This window comes from Pinus tabuliformis, chromosome 7 (genome assembly GCF_031772625.1).
Source record: "Pinus tabuliformis cultivar Carrire ecotype Pingquan chromosome 7, CPIR1, whole genome shotgun sequence".
In the NCBI taxonomy this organism is placed as follows: domain Eukaryota; kingdom Viridiplantae; phylum Streptophyta; class Pinopsida; order Pinales; family Pinaceae; genus Pinus; species Pinus tabuliformis.
In genome coordinates, this window is record NC_142293.1 from 1,183,805,141 (window position 1) to 1,183,823,252 (window position 18,112).

The 18,112-nt window shown below is 38.9% G+C and overlaps 1 protein-coding gene across 2 annotated transcripts in view; it reads left to right on the plus strand.

The window, feature by feature from the left end:
* LOC149251678 (glutathione gamma-glutamylcysteinyltransferase 1-like) overlaps positions 1 to 18,112 on the plus strand; it is a 463,832-nt gene that overhangs the window by 25,857 nt on the left and 419,863 nt on the right. For both annotated transcript variants that reach the window (XM_089459519.1, XM_089459520.1), the window contains exon 2: positions 5,966 to 6,122. In XM_089459519.1, the coding sequence (XP_089315645.1) occupies positions 5,966 to 6,122 (157 nt within the window). The remainder of the gene's footprint in view (positions 1 to 5,965; positions 6,123 to 18,112) is intronic.

Genomic DNA, 18,112 nt, shown 5'->3' on the forward strand with positions numbered 1-18,112 from the left:
CTCATAGAATTCAACCCTCCTTGTCTTGTCTTTCTGCGAAATTTCAGACCAAATCATCCAAAAATTGTGTATCCAAATGAGCTCAACTCACCCTCTATTTATACTGTTTAGAGGGGTTCGAATAGACATGTCCTTTGGTCAGGGCCAACATGACAGGTAGGGCCGACTTGGCATCTTGAGGGATTTTTGACCCAAACTACAACTTTTAAAAATTCTTTTTCCTTTTTCTTTTCAAATTTCAAATGGGAATTGACTCTTTGACTCATGACAAATATTCTTTTGACTTTGACAAACCCTAGAAGCATGAAGAACATGCTTGACCTAGATGACCAATTGACTTGAGCATGAAATACATGCTTGAAAATAATATTTCTTTTTCTTCTTTTGCATTTTACATAAAATATATAATTATTAATGACATAAGTACAATGACAATTATTAAGACTGAACCTAGTTATATTTTCCAACAAACAATGCCCCCTCTAGGCTAAGACACAAAATGATTGCAAGCAAGTAAACAAAATCATTGGAATAAACACATAATGTTACCTCAAGTGCCAAGGAAGAACAACACAACACAAGGTAGACCTCCAAATTCTTCTTTATTATTGATAGCAAATGAATACAAATTTTAGCATAATACACCCAAACATTGAGCTTCCAACCATGTGAAACAATGAGCCCAAGATTCTGATTTATACAATTGTGGGAGAAAATCCCAATTCCAAAGAAGAATGACAAGTGTAGAAGATCGATGATCCCTGTGAAGGTTGAATCTCCAAGTGTAGCAAAGACTGATGGTAAAGTGCTGTAAGTGGCAGTCAAAAGGATCTGCGCTGGAGTGGATAGACTGAGTGCTGGCAGTGTATTATCTTCAAGAATACCAGCGTATCCCTTCCACATACCTGCGTGTTTCCTTCATGTGCCATGTGGAAATTTAGTGGAGATAAGTGGGAGCAATATCCTACTAAACTAGCTGCTAACAAAAATGTGCCAAACATGTGTCTCTCTCAGCCTGCGTGAGGACTCTTCTTGCTGTGCGTTGGAGTCTTCTTAGCTGTCTGCATATGCATCTTTCTGGCAGTGTAACAAGTGTAAGGTTGAGTGGGAGATATCCACACATGTCTATGTTTTAACTCAGCCTTATAACCAACTAACTGCTCCATGGAGTAAATGCTGATTGGCCCATCAAATCTGTGTGTATCCAAAGAAGAATTTGACCTGCTGACTGGGCAGTACGCCCTCCCTTAACTGGCAGTCAAATGGGCCCTCATTCAAAAGAAACTCAGTATGCCAAGGTGGCCTTCCAACTCATCTTTGAACTGAACACTTCACTTTGATTCAATGTCATTTTGATTGACTTTTTGACTTGGAAAAACATATTTAATATTGTTCTTCACTTATTAATTTTTTGCATATTTTTGTCTTTTTTGCCACTTTTATGAGAGAACGTGGATTTTCATGGGAGATAAGTCATTTTTTGACCCCAAAAGTTGGTCTTAGCATAATGTTGGCATTCTGAGCATGAATTTTGAGCTCTTACATGCCACCAACATATCCTAGTGCCACTTATTTACAACATCACATAGGAAATTAATTAAAAATCCCGTGATGTGAGAAGTTTTAATTAATTAAAAAATTCTAGAAAAACCTAGTCAAATTCCATGAGACTTTGGATATGACATAGCATGGTATTATATGACCCTAGACGTTTGGGCCAACCCAAGACTCATTTATTAAACCGCACTCTAGCTTTGGAAGTATGTGAGTCAAAAAACTCGACTAGTTATTTATCGCTGAAGAACGAAAGTAATTGGTTGAGTGAAAAAAACACTCTAGAATGCACTCACTTAATAAGTGGGTCCCAGGTCGTCTAAACCTATTATATAAGTTCATCGTGCTAGCGACATTTATTACAATTCCCCCATAGGGGTACAGAATTTTAGATAAGAAAGTAGAAGAGGAGAGAGAAGAAGGGGAGAAATGCCTGTTTTGAAAATTTGTCAAGTGCCTTGTGCATTGAGCCATGGAGTCTTCATATCCTACTAGGTGTAACTTAGCAGGTAATAGGATTTAAGGGGGGATTTGACAGGGGACAAGGCTGGGAAAATTTCTTCTATTCTAATGAAAGGCCCGAAAAATGAATATATAACCATTGATAACAATACCTAGACTAAGCTTTTTAAACGTTAGACTTGAGGGAAAAATTGAGATGGGGTCAGCAAAGGTTATAACAAAACCACTGTGATAGATTTTTCTTCACTTGATTAGAGAGTTCCTTGTACCTTTATTGGTTATTGGTTGAAAATCTAGGTAATTTGTTATTGACAACTCCCAATCAAGCATCTATAATTTCTCCAGAACTACTTCTAGTAACTTTTTACATATATTGGTCAGAGATCAAATTCTTGTGCTTGTAGTTGAACTCTTCAATCATCTTCTCTCACCAATATCTTATCTTATCTTGCATTATCCATTTGCTGGCCATAATTTTTTGTAATTGGCGACTCAAGTTCAAGTAAGAACAACACTGGAACTAATTTTCAAATCAAGTGTGATTAAGACTTAGAGAAATCTGCGTGCCCTTTCGTTTTGAGACAAAATTCGAGAGAAACTCTTGTATTGTGAGCTTGAAATGCAAGTCAAGTGATAGCATACCAGAACACCACGAGAGAAAGTCTATGAAGAATTTTTCATTGATCCAATTGAAAATCTAGGAAATTTCCTAATTGATGACTCCCAATCAACCATCTACAATTATTTCAGTACTGCTAGTAACTTATGATGTAGTTTGGTTAAAAATCAAATTCTTTCTCTTATAATTAAAGCTATTATTTCTTCTTTCATAAGTATTGAGATATTTTTAATCATTAGCTTCCCTGAATCCCTTATCTCTTCCTAGGTTATGCATTTTCTCTCCATATTTTTCCATAATTGGTAGCTAGAGTTTGAGTAAGAATGACCATAGAACAAATGCTAATTCAGATCGGATGTAGTAATTGAGAATTAGAAAATTCACATACCGATTCATTCATCGAGAAAATGGAGAGAAACTTTCTGTATATGTTCTTGAAATGTAAATCAAGTGATACAATACTTATTTAATCACTCTCTAATTATCTATGTGATCTGCGGTCTATGCCTTCCGTGATCATATATGCAAAGTATCAAAAAGAAAATTACTTAACTACAAGAACAAAACATATACCTAATTCAACTATCTTTTTGACTAAATATATATCAAACAATTGAATTCAATTAGCTAGTTGACCCAAAGGTTTGATTGAAGAACTTTATTTGAGTACATGTTTCTCTAACAACAGGTTGTGCTGAAAAATAAATTATCTGCCTGGATATATAGTTTTTGGTATGTGTAAAGGAAACTACACAGAAATTACTGCCTTCCATCAAAGTTTTTAACAGACTTTGCATGAAATTCTCTCATGGTGCTCTTGTATAGCTTAGAGGAAATATCCATGCAAAAAAGGTATTGTGCTCACTGGAAATAATAGTGCCTTACATACTAGGTTGGATTGTTACATATAAACATTATGATCCTTAAAATAACTAATGGAAGAGTCGCAAGTTGCAGTTTAGAAATCAAAGACACCCATTGGAACATGGAACTGCCTAAACATCCTACAAGCATATGCATTGGTATTTCATGGAAAAAGATTAGATCTAAAGGAAGTCTATAACATTCAACAACAACATCATCATCCTTGTTAGGGTGGATGTGATACATAAAATATCAAATTTCCCTCACTGAAATACCATTTATTTGAATTTTTATTTCAAACTCACAGTAATCATCTTTTTCTTCCACCAAAATCAAGCATGCATTATTTGTGGCATTGTAATTGTTAGTTTTTAAGGGCGTTTCTACTCTGTAATACATTTCTACATGTGTTGTTTTGAACAACCAAAATTTTCAATGATGAGAAACTTCAATCAAATTCAATAAATATTAATCAACATCTGAATAACTTGTTGGGTTTGCCTTTAGTTCATACTCATGTACATTGATTCTTTTTTAAATAAATACATCTTATATTTTTAGAAAAATATTTACAATCAGAAATGCAAAAAGCGGAAGGGTATATACAATGGACTTCATAACCTTTTCCTGGGAGTTACTAGAGCAGAAATAAAAGTAGAATACTATGTTCCATCCAAAGACTGGTCATCTTTGATCAACAAGGCTCCCTTGGCCAAGAGTTGATGATGAATCTCATCTTTCCACAAAGAACTGAATGTAGACAAACAGCTAATCCCCTGATTGAAAACAAACTTACAACTGAATTTACATAACACAAGTAACACCATGATCCAGAGGAAATGCCAAAGACTCGAAAAAGCATTGCGAATAAAAGAATGATCATCCCCAAACAAAGCAGCACACCAATTGCCCTGAAGCAGAGTGCATAATGATGCTCCTCAAACCAACTCCAACAACACTTGATGAACTGACAGTCCCACAGGACATGCTTGGCAATCTCTAGATGCTGACAAACTGGATGGAGGCCATTTGAGAGATCACTCCTGGCCAACCTAGCCTTCAACGAGACCCTTGATAAATGACTAGCCAAGCAAAATCCCTTAGCTTATAATAAAGCCACACAATCTAAACACTTTGTAGATCCAATATGAACAACTTGAGAAAAGGAATGTCTCAGATGAACAACTAAGTACAAATGGTGGGAGGCATATTGAGGAAGCACGCAACCAAAGCTCCACCCTCAATCTATCTACAACATTTTAGGCATACCAATGTTCTTCTCAAACAAATTGGGCTCCAAAACTCGGGCTTGCAACTCCATGATTGAGAGGTGATCAATGGAAGGAAGTGCATACTCCTAAGCAAGAGGCCTGCAACAGGATCCCATAGATCTTGCATGAAGAAGATGCTCTTTTGGCTTAGCCACACATGGATTTTTGGCACCTCCACAATAGAATCACCCAAATCCCTCCAGCTTCAAATTGATCAACAAGCTAGATCCCAAACAGCTCAACTGCCATCCCACTGTCACCATACCAACCTTGCAACAAATTTTCAAGTTGAAAAGTTCCTCTTGAGATAAATGAACCCGGTACCTTAAAGAGATGGGGAGTGGAAATAATGTCACATAAACCAAAGGCCCCTTATATCCTGCCAATTTGCTGCATATTCTGTACCCGGTTCCAAAACACAACCTGCTAAGGTGTGGAACCCTCCAGACACTGTACTAGCTACTTGGCTGCCAGAATATTGCCTTGCAATGCAACATCAATCAAACGAAGCCTGCCCTCATCCTTGGGCATAGTGCTGGCACCCCAAGGTCACCAAAGGAGGACCTCTCTCACCACCATACTTTGACCCTAAGTATGCCCTCAAAATTTGCTCAATTGCTGACACCAGGCCATGCTGGAGTACCAACAGGAGACATAATAACCATGAGAGGCCTGAAGAATGCATCCAACGACAGTCAACTCTTTGCAAAGGGGCGGTTGTCTCTCTTCAGAAATGTGTTGGTCTATTTGTCAGGTTCCATATATATATATTTTGACTGCAGATACCTTGGGTTGTTGATTTCAATTTTACACCCAAGGTGGAGTAATAAATTCCTATACAATTTTTTTGGCAATAGTTTCCTCACTACTATGTGGTTACAACATAACATATTTTATTTCTTTTGAATGCAATATCTCATGTTTCTCATATCACTTTTTTGTCTTTTCACAATAGAAGAGTACAAATTTGGAAAGCTATGTGAACTATTGTTCGATGGAATTGGAGGATTTTGGTTGGAGCTATGTTTTCCAATACAGAAAAACCATTTACATGTTAACAATTTTATATTGAATTTATCTATATAAAGGAATTGTGACATAGTCAATGGCTACGTGCATTTATCTATTACAACTGTTTTTGTTTTCTGTTCAATTTTATGTTGTTAATGTTGATTATAAAATTTTACATTTCTAGGAACTTTTTCATGAGGCTCTACAAAATGGGACCATGGAGGGATTCTTTAAACTAATTTCATACTTCCAAACACAATCTGAACCTGCCTATTGTGGATTGGCTTCTCTCTCAATGGTTCTTAATGCTCTTGCAATCGATCCTGGAAGAAAATGGAAGGGTGAGTCTAACTTATATTTTAATGTATGTCTTGACACATTTAGGTGAAGAAATAGGAATGTAATGAAATTAATGATATGTTTCTTATATTTGAATAGTTTTAAATAGCACTTCGATTATTATAGGGGTTACTCAAAGAACATGCATACATGACAAGTCACAAAACATAGGTAATTGTAATGTCAATAGATAAGAAAGAACTATGACAAGATGCGCAATACAAAGGAACAAGATAAAAGTGTCAGTTGATAATTGTTTCAGAGACATCACACGAATTGGAAATAGCTAATTGAATTTAATATAATGTTTTTATTATGACCAGCATTTGTAAGTCAAAACAATCTATGGATTGCGTCAACCTCCAACCCTGGACTTATTCACTTAGCCCTGCACATCACTGGGGCCTTTGATCTAGTTATATACATGTTTATGAGGCTGTGCTATTGTTGTATCCTTCTTTACTTCATTTCATCCTAGATTTAGCTTTGGCATTTTCTAGGAGTTGCGTTTGCACTCCCACATTGTATTTGTACGAGATGTATCCTTTAGTCCCATTGACCTACTTTTGTGGTCATTTGTTGGACATTAAAAAAATTATCTTATCTTATTATGGGTGTTAATTTTCTTAGTGCAATTAGGGTTAGCACAGTATCTATGAAATTCTGATGATTACTTTTGATGTAGATCTTCTTTTAACTTATTCTAATATGTCATTCAACAATTATACTTCATAAATTAAATCATAAAGAACAATGGAACAATAGATATCACAACAAACAAAAGAAGACAAGATTTACCTTGGAAAAACCCACAAAGGGGAAAACCCAACAACCTTTTTCAATAGAGAAAATTTTCTTGTTCAATGAGAGACACACCTAGACCTATGGTCAAACCTGGCTTTCTCCTCCAAGTCAAGTCACCCAATCTGATCCCTCACATCGCTTTGCCCTTCTGACCCAAAATTTTGGCCCTCTTGCAATAGTTAGTTGTCCCAAATTTTTTGGCCCTGCAACAGTTGCCCCAGTAACCCAGAAATTTCGACCCCCTACAACAGTTGCCCCAGAAAAATGCGAACCACAGAGAGAGACTAATCCACACGTGCGAGTTGCAAGAGAGAGACAAAATAGGTATTTCAATCTTCTTCTTTGTCCTACTTCGTCTTTCTTGTCCTTCACTTGCTTGCCTAAACACTGTCTTGTGTGAGAGAATGTGAATGACCAAATGGAGGAGGTCGAGCTGCCTTTCTTGGGTGAATGGATGTGTCTCTTGGTCAGGGCCGACTTGAATTGGAGGGAAGCTGACTTGTCACTTTTTGAGCCAAAATTTATATTAAAAAATTCAAATTTTCGTCTTTAAAAAGTCACAATGGGACTTTGACTCAAAATAATTTTTCTTTTGACTAAAGGATTTATAATTATGCTTTACAATGATAAATACAATTACGTCAAGTGACCAGACGTACATTATGAAGACCGACCATAGTTACAAATTCAACACTCCCTCTTAACCATGGAGGTATTCATAATCATTGTCATAGGTGTTCTCAAATTGAACAATTTTTTCTAAACAAAAAGGTTATCCATCATTACCAACATTATTATCTATCATCAACATCTGCTAGTGGCCATATATGGGGTGGTACCAAACCCATGCCAATGTCATCAACATATAAGGACTCACTCCTCTAGAGTGATCGTTCCTTGAATACCATGGCCTCTTCCTAGGCCAAAATGCTGAGACCCTCAACTAGCAAGCACACACTCACCCTTCCTGGTGAGCACTCTAGGCCAAGACCTCACTCAACCCTTCTTGGTTGGTGATCGGGTATAGATGCTAAATTGAACCTCACTCCACCCTATCGGGTGTGTGATCAGGGTCCAAGACCTCACTCCACCCTTTCGGGTGTGTGATTAGGGTCCAGATGCTGAAAGACATCACTCCACCATGCTTGGTGTGTGCTCAGAGTCCAGGTTCTCACTCCACCATTCCTGGTGTGTGATCGGGGTCCTCCTCTAAGAGACACTCACTCAACCTTGTCTTTTGAGTCCTCTTGGTCTCTTAAATCCGTTCTCCCTATCGAGAAAATTTCCATTCCTGCTGCATACATATCAACACTCCTTCTCAACGAGAGTGGTAATCTCCATGAGCCTCAGATTGTCTACGAAGTACACGAACTTGTCTCTCGACAACAACTTTGTCAGAACATTAACTGTCTACTCATCGATGGAGATGTACTCGAGCCTTATTGCTTTCCTCTGCATCATGTCATAGATGTAGTGGTATTTGATCTCAGTATGTTTCGACCTGTCATGGAACATGGGATTCTCTAAAATCTTCACACAACTTTGATTATTGCACTGTATCAATGTAGGTTCCAACTCTTGGCCAAACAATCCTGCAAACAACTTCCAGAGCCATACTGCTTTGGTACAAGCTTCACTGGCTGCGATGTACTTTGCTTCAGTAGTGCTGAGTGCAATCGATGTCTGCTTCGTGCTCATCCATGATATCATAACGGATCCCAAACTGAAGCATACTCTCGAGGTACTCATCCTATCTTCTGCACTTCTAGCCCAATCAACATCCATATATACTTGAAGTTGTACATCCTTATTTGTAACAAATCTCAAGCCATAATTCACTATACCACGCAAATATCTCAAAATGTGCTTGCTATAATCCAATGCTCATGTCTTGATTCAACCCGGAGCTAACTCAATGTGTTCACAACAATGTTTTTAAAACCAGAACCGGTGACCGGACCGGTGCACCTAATGAACCGGTTTGTTGACCGGAACGGGTCTAACCGAGACTAGTTTGGTCTAAACGAACCGTTTTTAGAAAAATACATTAAATAATTATTTTTTAATGAAACAAAACTATTTAAGATTTAAAACCATGATTTCAAGCCAATAGAGACAAAATATGCAAAGTTTGCTCATTTATATACCATGTAAAGGTGGATATATCAAAATGGCACCGAGTGCAATACATATCATCGACAAAATAACAAAATACATAAACAATGAGGCTCTAAATGGCCTATAAAGTCCAAAAACAATGCTGCAAGCTATGAGGCCATTGGCCTACTACAAGTCTATAGTGTGCACATGATCAATCATCAAGTTCATCAGCACTACTAGCCACAGGATCATCATCAGGAGCTACATAGACATCATCTGGTTCAAACTCTGAGGATGCCTCAGCCTGATTTGCTACCTTAGTAGCAATGCCGGCAATAATAATAGAAGTGGACCTAATGGAAGCATGAGTTTGTCAACCTGCACGACTAGTGCCTTCCATTGGTTCTTTGCCTTTCCTTGATGTTGCTATTGATCTTGGTTTTGATGCCACCAAAAAATCTGCTTCATCCCCCACTAAAGCCATGTCGATATCAAAATCAGCCTCAAACATAGGATCTTCAGTTTCCTCCACCCATTCTGATGTTGGATCAATATCGTTCAACACAATGGGATCTAGATCAGGGGTTTTGTTCATCATTTGGTTCCTTCTCAGTCGAAGGTTGTATTGCACGAAAACAAGATCATTTAACTGTTTTTGTTCCAAACAATTTCTCTTCTTCTTGTGTATGCGCTAAAAAACAGACCAATTGCGCTCACAACTTGAAACACTGCAAGTTTGACTGAGGACTCTAATTGCAAACGTTTGCAATTGAGGACACTGACCCCCAAATGACTCCCACCAATGTGCTGCAAAGAAAAAGACATTAATTAGTAACTTAGTTTATAAGCTGAATTGTAAAGAACATAAACAATTTTAACTTGAAAAGAAAAACAAATTGGAAATTGGAATTGCTTACCTGGTTGATCCACATCTCTTGCCATCTTTGCCAAGTTTTTGCCAAAGGTACCACCTGCCATAGTGAAAACAGATAGTTGTCTATGTATTTCCAACTGGTCTGCATGGGTAGGGACCATGTGCTCCAAGCAATCAATCAATCCAGCTCTGACCTTCCCATCATGCAGATCTCCTAGCTGATCTTTATAATGATACTTTGGGTTCAAAAAATACCCAGCTGCATGTATAGGATGATGGAGTTGATTGTTCCATCTGTTATCAATGATCTCCCATATATGGCCATATTTAGCTAACCTGTCCTTGTAAGCTGCTCATATCTGCTCCTTTGCCTGATCCATAGCCTCATAAATGTAGCCCATGGCCAATTTTTCCCCATCCACCATCCTTAGCACCTTAACAAGGGGCTCGGTAATTTTCACAAGCTCTACAGACCTTTTCCAAAAATAATTGTCAAACACTTTCTTTTTGGTGTCTTTTCCATCTTGTCTATGAGCCCACTGAGATTCAGACCATTCTTCAGAAGAAAACATTTTCTGCAAGTTTTTATGTTGACCATTGAGACATTGCAACGTGAGGAAGTGAGTTGCAAATCTCGTAATTGCAGGCCTAACAAGCTCTTTTCCCCCAGTGTTTTTCCTCATTAGGCTCAATACCCATGAGTGGTTGTAAATGTATTTTGTAATGCACTTGGCATGCTCTACAATGTTTTTTACCCACTCCACTCCGCCTATGTCCTGAAGCATGAGGTCTATGCAATGTGCAGTGAATGGAGTCCAAAATATGGTCTTATATTTGGACTCAAGCATCTTTCCAGCAAGAACATAGTTTGAGGCATTATCGGTGATGACCTGCACAACATTTTGCTCCCCAACTTCCTGAATAATGTCATCCAAAAGCTCAAATAGAAGGGCTGCATCCTTCACCTTATCAGATGCATCAATTGATCTCAAAAACATGGTTCCTTGAGGGCAAGAAACAAGGAAATTAATGATAGTGCGGTTCTTTCCATCGGTCCATCCATCTGACATGATGGAACAACCTGTTTTGAGCCATGAATCTTTAAATTCAACCAAGTACTCATTAATGGAGGATATTTCTTTTTGCAAAAGAACTCCCCTCAAGTCCTGCATACTAGGGACTTTGAAGCCTTTTCCTGCAGCTATAACAAAGTCCCATATAGCTTGGTAATAAGGTGAGCGAGCAACATTAAATAGGATATCTGAATCATACCACCATCTAGCAATGTATTGATGAGAAGTTTCTTTGCATTGTTTTTTCCAATGTTGATCCAAGGTGGGTTGATGACTTGGCAGGGAGGAAGTGGGATTAGAAGAGGCAATGTTGGCAGAAGATGAGAAAAAACTTTGGATGTTTGTTCTCTTTGTTCCTTTTGATGGTTGGCCACAAGAAGGATGAACATAGTGAAAGGGGTCATTGGTGGAAGGGATAGAAGTTGAGTCTTGAATCTCATAATCATCATACCCACTCTCTTTCATGGCTTCTAATAATTCCCTCTTCCTTGCAATGTCATCTTGGATGGCCTTCTCCCTAGCCTTATCCTCATAAAAATTTTCAATCTTGGAAATGTATTCTGTCCTAATAGGACCTAACACTGCATTTGGTGCACCACATGGCGTTACTTGGCCTCTTAATTTGCATATCATTTTTCCATCAATTACATCACAATGAGCCCATGCACTGTCCTTTCCTTTTGGAGCCATGTTTGCTTGAAATAATTACAATTTGCAAAGAAATCTGCCATTGTAAATATCCCCTATCAGGGGTATCCCTCAAACACAAGCAATATAGTAGCCGGGGTGCTCAAAGAGATAAAACAAAAATAACAGTAGTGCAACATACAATAACGTATACATGGAATATAAGCAAGTACTCGAGAAATGCAGAGAGGAATGCTAAGCCATTTTATTATACCGAGTAATGGGAAAGAGTTCAAGAGGTGATCAAACAAGTAACACCTCGACTTGCACTAGGCAAGTGAAGAAATACACTCAGAATGGTAAGGAAATGGCCTCTCTCTGAACTGCGTCCAAATTGCTGGAGAACTGTTGTGCTGCTGCTACTGCTGGAATCAAATGAGGATTTGGGGTTGTTCCCCTCCTCAGAAAATGCTGAAACTCTAGAATCAACCTTTGCTCAATAAACCCAGAAAAGCCTAGAAAGCTTTTCTAAAATCGCTGACCCCCGAAAATCACCCCCTTGGGGATTTGCGCAATCCCTCAAGGCTTTGCGCTGCTCTTGAAGAGAATCCACCAAAACTCTATCCGTAACTCTGCGAAAATCCTCCAATATGCAAGGGCTGATCCCTTGCTCAATCTCCAGGCTCAAATCCTCCACAAAACCCTAATCCGGAGCTCCTACCAAAAGTAACTGCGTCCTCCCCTCTCAAGACTGCACAGTCATCAGAATGCTCAGCTTCTCCTACCAAAATACTGCTGAAACTACCTTGCCCGAGCAGGCACTCGAAGTCCCCCGGGGCTAAGGGTGAGATCTCCGAACGGAGACACTCGATGCACTAAACAGTGCTGCAGATAGGCTAAACAGCCAGCGTGCTCTAAGTCGAAGTGACTAGCTCAAATGCAACATAATCGAATGATCAAAATGAGGAGGCTCCTCTCTCCTTTATAGCGTTGGCTTCTTTCAAAACCTTAAGGTCCACCTCCTCCAACGTAGCCTCTCTCTTGCCACGTGTTCCTTCTCCATCTGCGTAGTCCCTCCAAGTGTCTACGTGGGCCCTTTCTCTACGTGGTCCTTGGGCCCCCTTGGCTCCCCTTTTAAGTTATAACGTTGCGCTACTAGGGAGTGACTTTATTCATAAAGTGAGTTATGCCCCCCCTTTCCTCACCTTTTTATTTATAAATAACTATAGAAGGCAAAATTGAATATTCCAATTAGCCATGGCTAATTAGGAATATTACATCCATTTAAAAAAAAATTGTAGCTAAGCAACATGGAAAACCAAAGCTAAATTTAGGAAAACAAATGCACATGCAGGCTACAAAATTTGATAGAATAGAACTAGAGATTTGATAGCATAGATGATAGAAGTGAGAAGTTTATAAATTTATAACACAAAAAAATTTAATTCATGGACAACAATCAAATGAGGAATTTTCAAGTGAAAATCCTTACCTGGAAATGCAAACTAGCTTCCTTAGCCTCCTCTTGAAGATGCCAACTCCACTGACATCTACAAACTATCTCCAAAATAGCTCCAACTCCAACTCCAAGATGACTACTTCAGCAAAAACTCAACACTCTCCAAGCTCCCAAACAAACTCACAAACACTCACAAACACTCAAAATCAGATGTGTGAGACAAATGAGAGGGAGAGGGGCCTCTTAAAGGCTTGGAGAGGGTGTTTTTGGATGGAAAACACCCTTACTTTCCCTCCAAAACCCCTAAACTTCATTGGAAAAGCCGCTCTGTGGGTCCTTGGTGGGCATGGCAGGTAACCGGCCGGCCAGTTTGCTACAAACCAGCCGGTTCTGTCCTAAACCGGCCGGTTAGGATTGGTTAGGGCCAATTTCTCACGAAGCAGCCTCCTTAATCGGGTTTTTGCTCCAGTTCCAATCGGTGGCCCTGTTGACCGGCCGGTTAGACCGGTAAACGGTTAGCTAGGCCGGTTTTAAAAACTATGGTTCACAGCAAAGCATATGTCCGACCTGGTGTTAACCAAATACATCAATGGACTAATCAGCTGTCGATCCACTGATGGAGCTAACAATCTGGAGTTAGAGCCTCTTAACTTATTCAAGTTAGTCACCATGGGAGTTTCCATGGATTTGCAATCCATCATACCAAATCTCTGAAGGATCTCTAACACATACTTTCCTTTACCAAGGAAGACTTCGCCAGTTTTCTGCCATACTTCTAATCCCAAGTAATAGCGCATCAACCAAGATCCTTCATATCGAACTCAAGAAGCCAACTGCTCCTTGCACAGAATGATAAGAGGCTTGACACCTATCAAAAAGAAGTCATCAACATATAATAATAACATCATAGGTGCATTCTTTACAACCATAAAGTAAAGGTTTGGATCGGATTTGCTCTTGGTAAATCCCTGTCTCGTCATATAGCTGTTGAAACAAGCATACCAAGCTCTTGGAGCTTGCTTGAGTCCATACAAGGCTTCTTCAACCTGCAAACATGAGATTTCTTTCCAAATACCTCAAAGCCTTGAGGTTGGTCTATGTACACCTCTTCCTCAATCACACCATTGAGGAAAGCAGTATTCACATCCATTTGGTGCAATTTCCATCCCAATGAAGCAACAAGAGAAATGATGGATCTAATAGAGGTGTACCTGACAACTAGAGCAAAGGTCTCATCATAGTCTTCTCCCTCTTTCTGGGAGAACCCTCTAGCCACGAATCACGCCTTGTATTTGTCAATACTACCATCTGCAACAAGCTTAGTCTTGTATATCCACTTGGAAGTTACCACTGATTTCCCTTTAAGCCTTGGCACAATCTCCCATACATCATTCTTCATGATTGATTGGTACTTGTCATTCATTGCTTCCTTCCATACCTGCTGGCTAATTGCTTCTTCATATGTGGAAGGTTATTCATTAATGAGTTTTGTCATGAGAGCTGAATAGCTTGAGAACCTCTTATGTTTCTTCACCTCTCTAGATGTGCCATTAGGAGATGCATGTCCTTCTGCCTCTTCTAATATGGGTCTAAGCCATGCTGGTCTCTTCTTCATCTCTTGAACTATGACTCGTTCTGCTGGATCTTGAGGTCTGTTGTCACTCATATTGTATAGGCGTTGTGACAACGACTCAGGTCGAGGGTTGTCACTTTGATCCCTGATCTCTCTGTTGTAGCTGTCTCCCAACGACAGGCTATGGGGGGTAGTCCCTATGGAAATGTGAAGATGAAGAAGAAGTTGGCAACCAACAAGTCCGGGAGACACGATTGAATGGCTTAGCTACTTGGTTAATTTTAGCAAGATTTAAAGATTAGATTAGATCTGAATGTGAGGCTAGTGCCTTATGGAGTCAACTTCTTGCTTATTATTAATTAGATGCCAAGTAGCCAAATGAAGAATCATTGTTTGGATGCTTCACTAACTTATATGCTATGCAAATATTAAGACCTAGATGTGATTCAAGAATCTTGGTTATTTTTAATTATATGCCTTTTCTAAGTATAACCTTCCTCTTAACTATTTTGTAACTTGTCTCTAGAGTAGGTTGTAGGATGGAAGCCAACGGGAAGCAAGCAAGGGCTTGATTAAAGATACCTTCCAACCACCCGATGCCTTTGGCGCTACAGACGCTGTGGCTCTAAAGATTGCAAGGTCACCGTGTTAACTACTAAAGAGGTGCTAGGATCCTCAAGCTAAATCGAGAAAGGGTGGACCTAAATATCTGTCAACCAAGCTTATGCTTGGAGGTAAGTTATTAATGCAATTAGAGTTAAAATGCAATGCAAGATGGATTGAGTGATTCTTGAGGTAAGATTGTTTAAGTCGCTTAAGTACTTAGTTATGATTTGATCTTAAATTATATCGACAAGTACTTATCAATGAGATACAATCTTAACCACAAGAAAGTGTGCCAAGTTACCAAGTGCTAATAAGATACAATAGATACCTACAATATACAATTATTCAACAATTACAAGATGTGCCAAAATCCCGTAATAACTTATTCAATGATAATTGAAGCACTTAGAATAATTTAACCAATGCTTAACAAGATACCAACGATTATTACCACAAGATTATCAATGCTCTTGCTTCAATTAAAAGCTTCCAAGATATTTCAATGAGATAAATGCCAATATTATTCCAGATATGCTCAATGTAAATTAACACCAATTCAAATAGATTAGAGGCCTTTAAACAAATAACACTTAGATGTCAAGATATTGCTATTCAATTAGGTTCTTAGAACCTCAAGATCACAAAAATGTTCAATGCTGCACAATTAGAGTTATGCCAATAAGATTAGTCAAATTCACTTAAGAGACATATAATGATATTCAATTATGGATTGAGTGCTTTGTATGTGTGAATTTAGTGTAAAGTCAATGGTCTTATGAAAAAGAGCTTACAAAAGACAAGAAAATGTTAGATTCCAAATAACCAATGCTTAGTAACCTTCTCCACAATAGCACTTAGAACCATGAAAACAAGTAACCAATTGGAATGTAAAGCAATGATAGCACTTATGTAACTTGTATTCCAATGTCAAGATAGAGTTATGACAACAGTAAGTTAATTATGTTTAGAGCACTCTTAGATGCAAAGTAAGATATCCAATGCAAGCGATAGAAATCTCAATGCCAAATTATTTTTTCCAAACACAAGATCTTAAGTACTTTGGCCTTCTTATGAAGCAATTTGTCACTATTATATCAGACCTCAATATGCAGAGATGACAGTCACCAAAACTTAAAATTTCATTCGAACAAAAATGCCAAAAGTTGCCTTATTGACTTATCAATGTATTTAGCAATGTGTGAGTAAGTTTTATGGCAATTAGATGAACTATATGTCACTGTTTAGGAAATAATATGACTGTTGTAGCAAAACAGTGAATAAGAGAGGGTTTAGAGGTCAAACCCTTAGGCCTTGGGGCCTTGAAGAAACTAGCCCACTTGCCAATTCTTTTCCAATAACTATGGCACCTGAAAACACAAATGTGTGACACAATTCCTTTGCAAAACCACCAAGAATTAGCTCAAAAAATCAAATCGACACCCACAATGATAGAGAATGGCAACAAGGGAAAAGATGAGGCTAGGAGAGGGGATGTTGAGCTTGAAAAGGCTAGCGGCTAAGGCAGCGAAGACCAAATGGTCTATGACCAAGGGGAGGAGGCCCTGAGGGCCTGCTGCAAGCCTTAGAACGCTGTGGCTTAGGGTAGGGAGAAGGGAGAAGGTATGAGGAGGGGATGGAAGCCCACGACAGAGGGTAAGGAAGGCTGCCGAGAGGGAGAATGAGAGGGAAAAGGCCAGCGGAGAGGTTGAGTGGAGGGAAGAAGAGGGGCCGAAGGAAGAAGAGGGGACAGAGGGTAGGCCGAGGCTTAATTAGGCCTGCGGCAAGCTTTAGGAGGGAAGGCTGAGGGCCTTAGGCTTGAAAAGGCCATAAATGCTCATGGCAAGGGTTAATAGGGCAAACCGAGGCCTAATTAGGGCTAGCTTAAGAGGGTAGAAAAGGCTGACGCAGAGGCAAGGAGGGATGGACGACTAGCTTGGAGAAGGACGCTAGGCCTATAAGCCCTAAAAAATTTCAAACCCTCACCAAAAAATCGAATTTGCTTCAAATCTTCAATCCACTGCAACATTGGGAAAAATTCTAGAGACTAGATCTTACACTCAAGGACCTAGATCTGACTCTAATCCAACAAATCTTCTTGAGAAATCACCTGCACAAATAAATTTACAAATACCCAAAACTCCAATATATACAAAATTGAAAATAAATCCCAAAACCCCAAAACACCAGCGGCAAAACAAGGGTTAGAAAATAAAATGAAATTTATTTACAAAAATAATTTACAAATACAATGCTTGAAAAGATTTTTTGAGGAATATATTTTTTTTAATGATAGCTAGACGTATTTCGAAAAATAAATGTTAACCAACAACGTTAGCAAAGTAAGAACATCACATGTAATATTCAAAAATCCAATCAAGGTTAGCCTGTGCCCACAATTTGTCAACTTCCATGGCTTCCAATGAGTGCTAAGTGAACTATTCAAAAATCATGAGAAATTAGTCAGTTACGACTACCTCTCATGGAAATGGTCATACGTTTGAATGACTTACTTAACACAGTTGAATCCCAAAAATGATAATATAATGCACTGCGTAAATCCCCCATACTTAAATTCAAAAAGAGTCAAGGGATCTCTACTTGAATGGTTCATGAGGCACAATACTTGCTAAGGTTTTGCAAATGGGGTAGCAAGCTAAGTGGGCTTGATTGTGGGAAAAACTCCAGAGTTAAGCGCGCTTGAGCCAGAGGAGTTCTGGGATGGGTGACCTCCTGGGAAGTCCTGGTTACCGGGTGCAAGCCCCGGAAGTGATGATTGATGCTATGTGATTCGTTCTCCACATTTCACTAGTTTCAATCCCACTTCTTCACCCCTGTGAGCATCACCCGATGCAATGAGTGCTAAGTGAACTATTCAA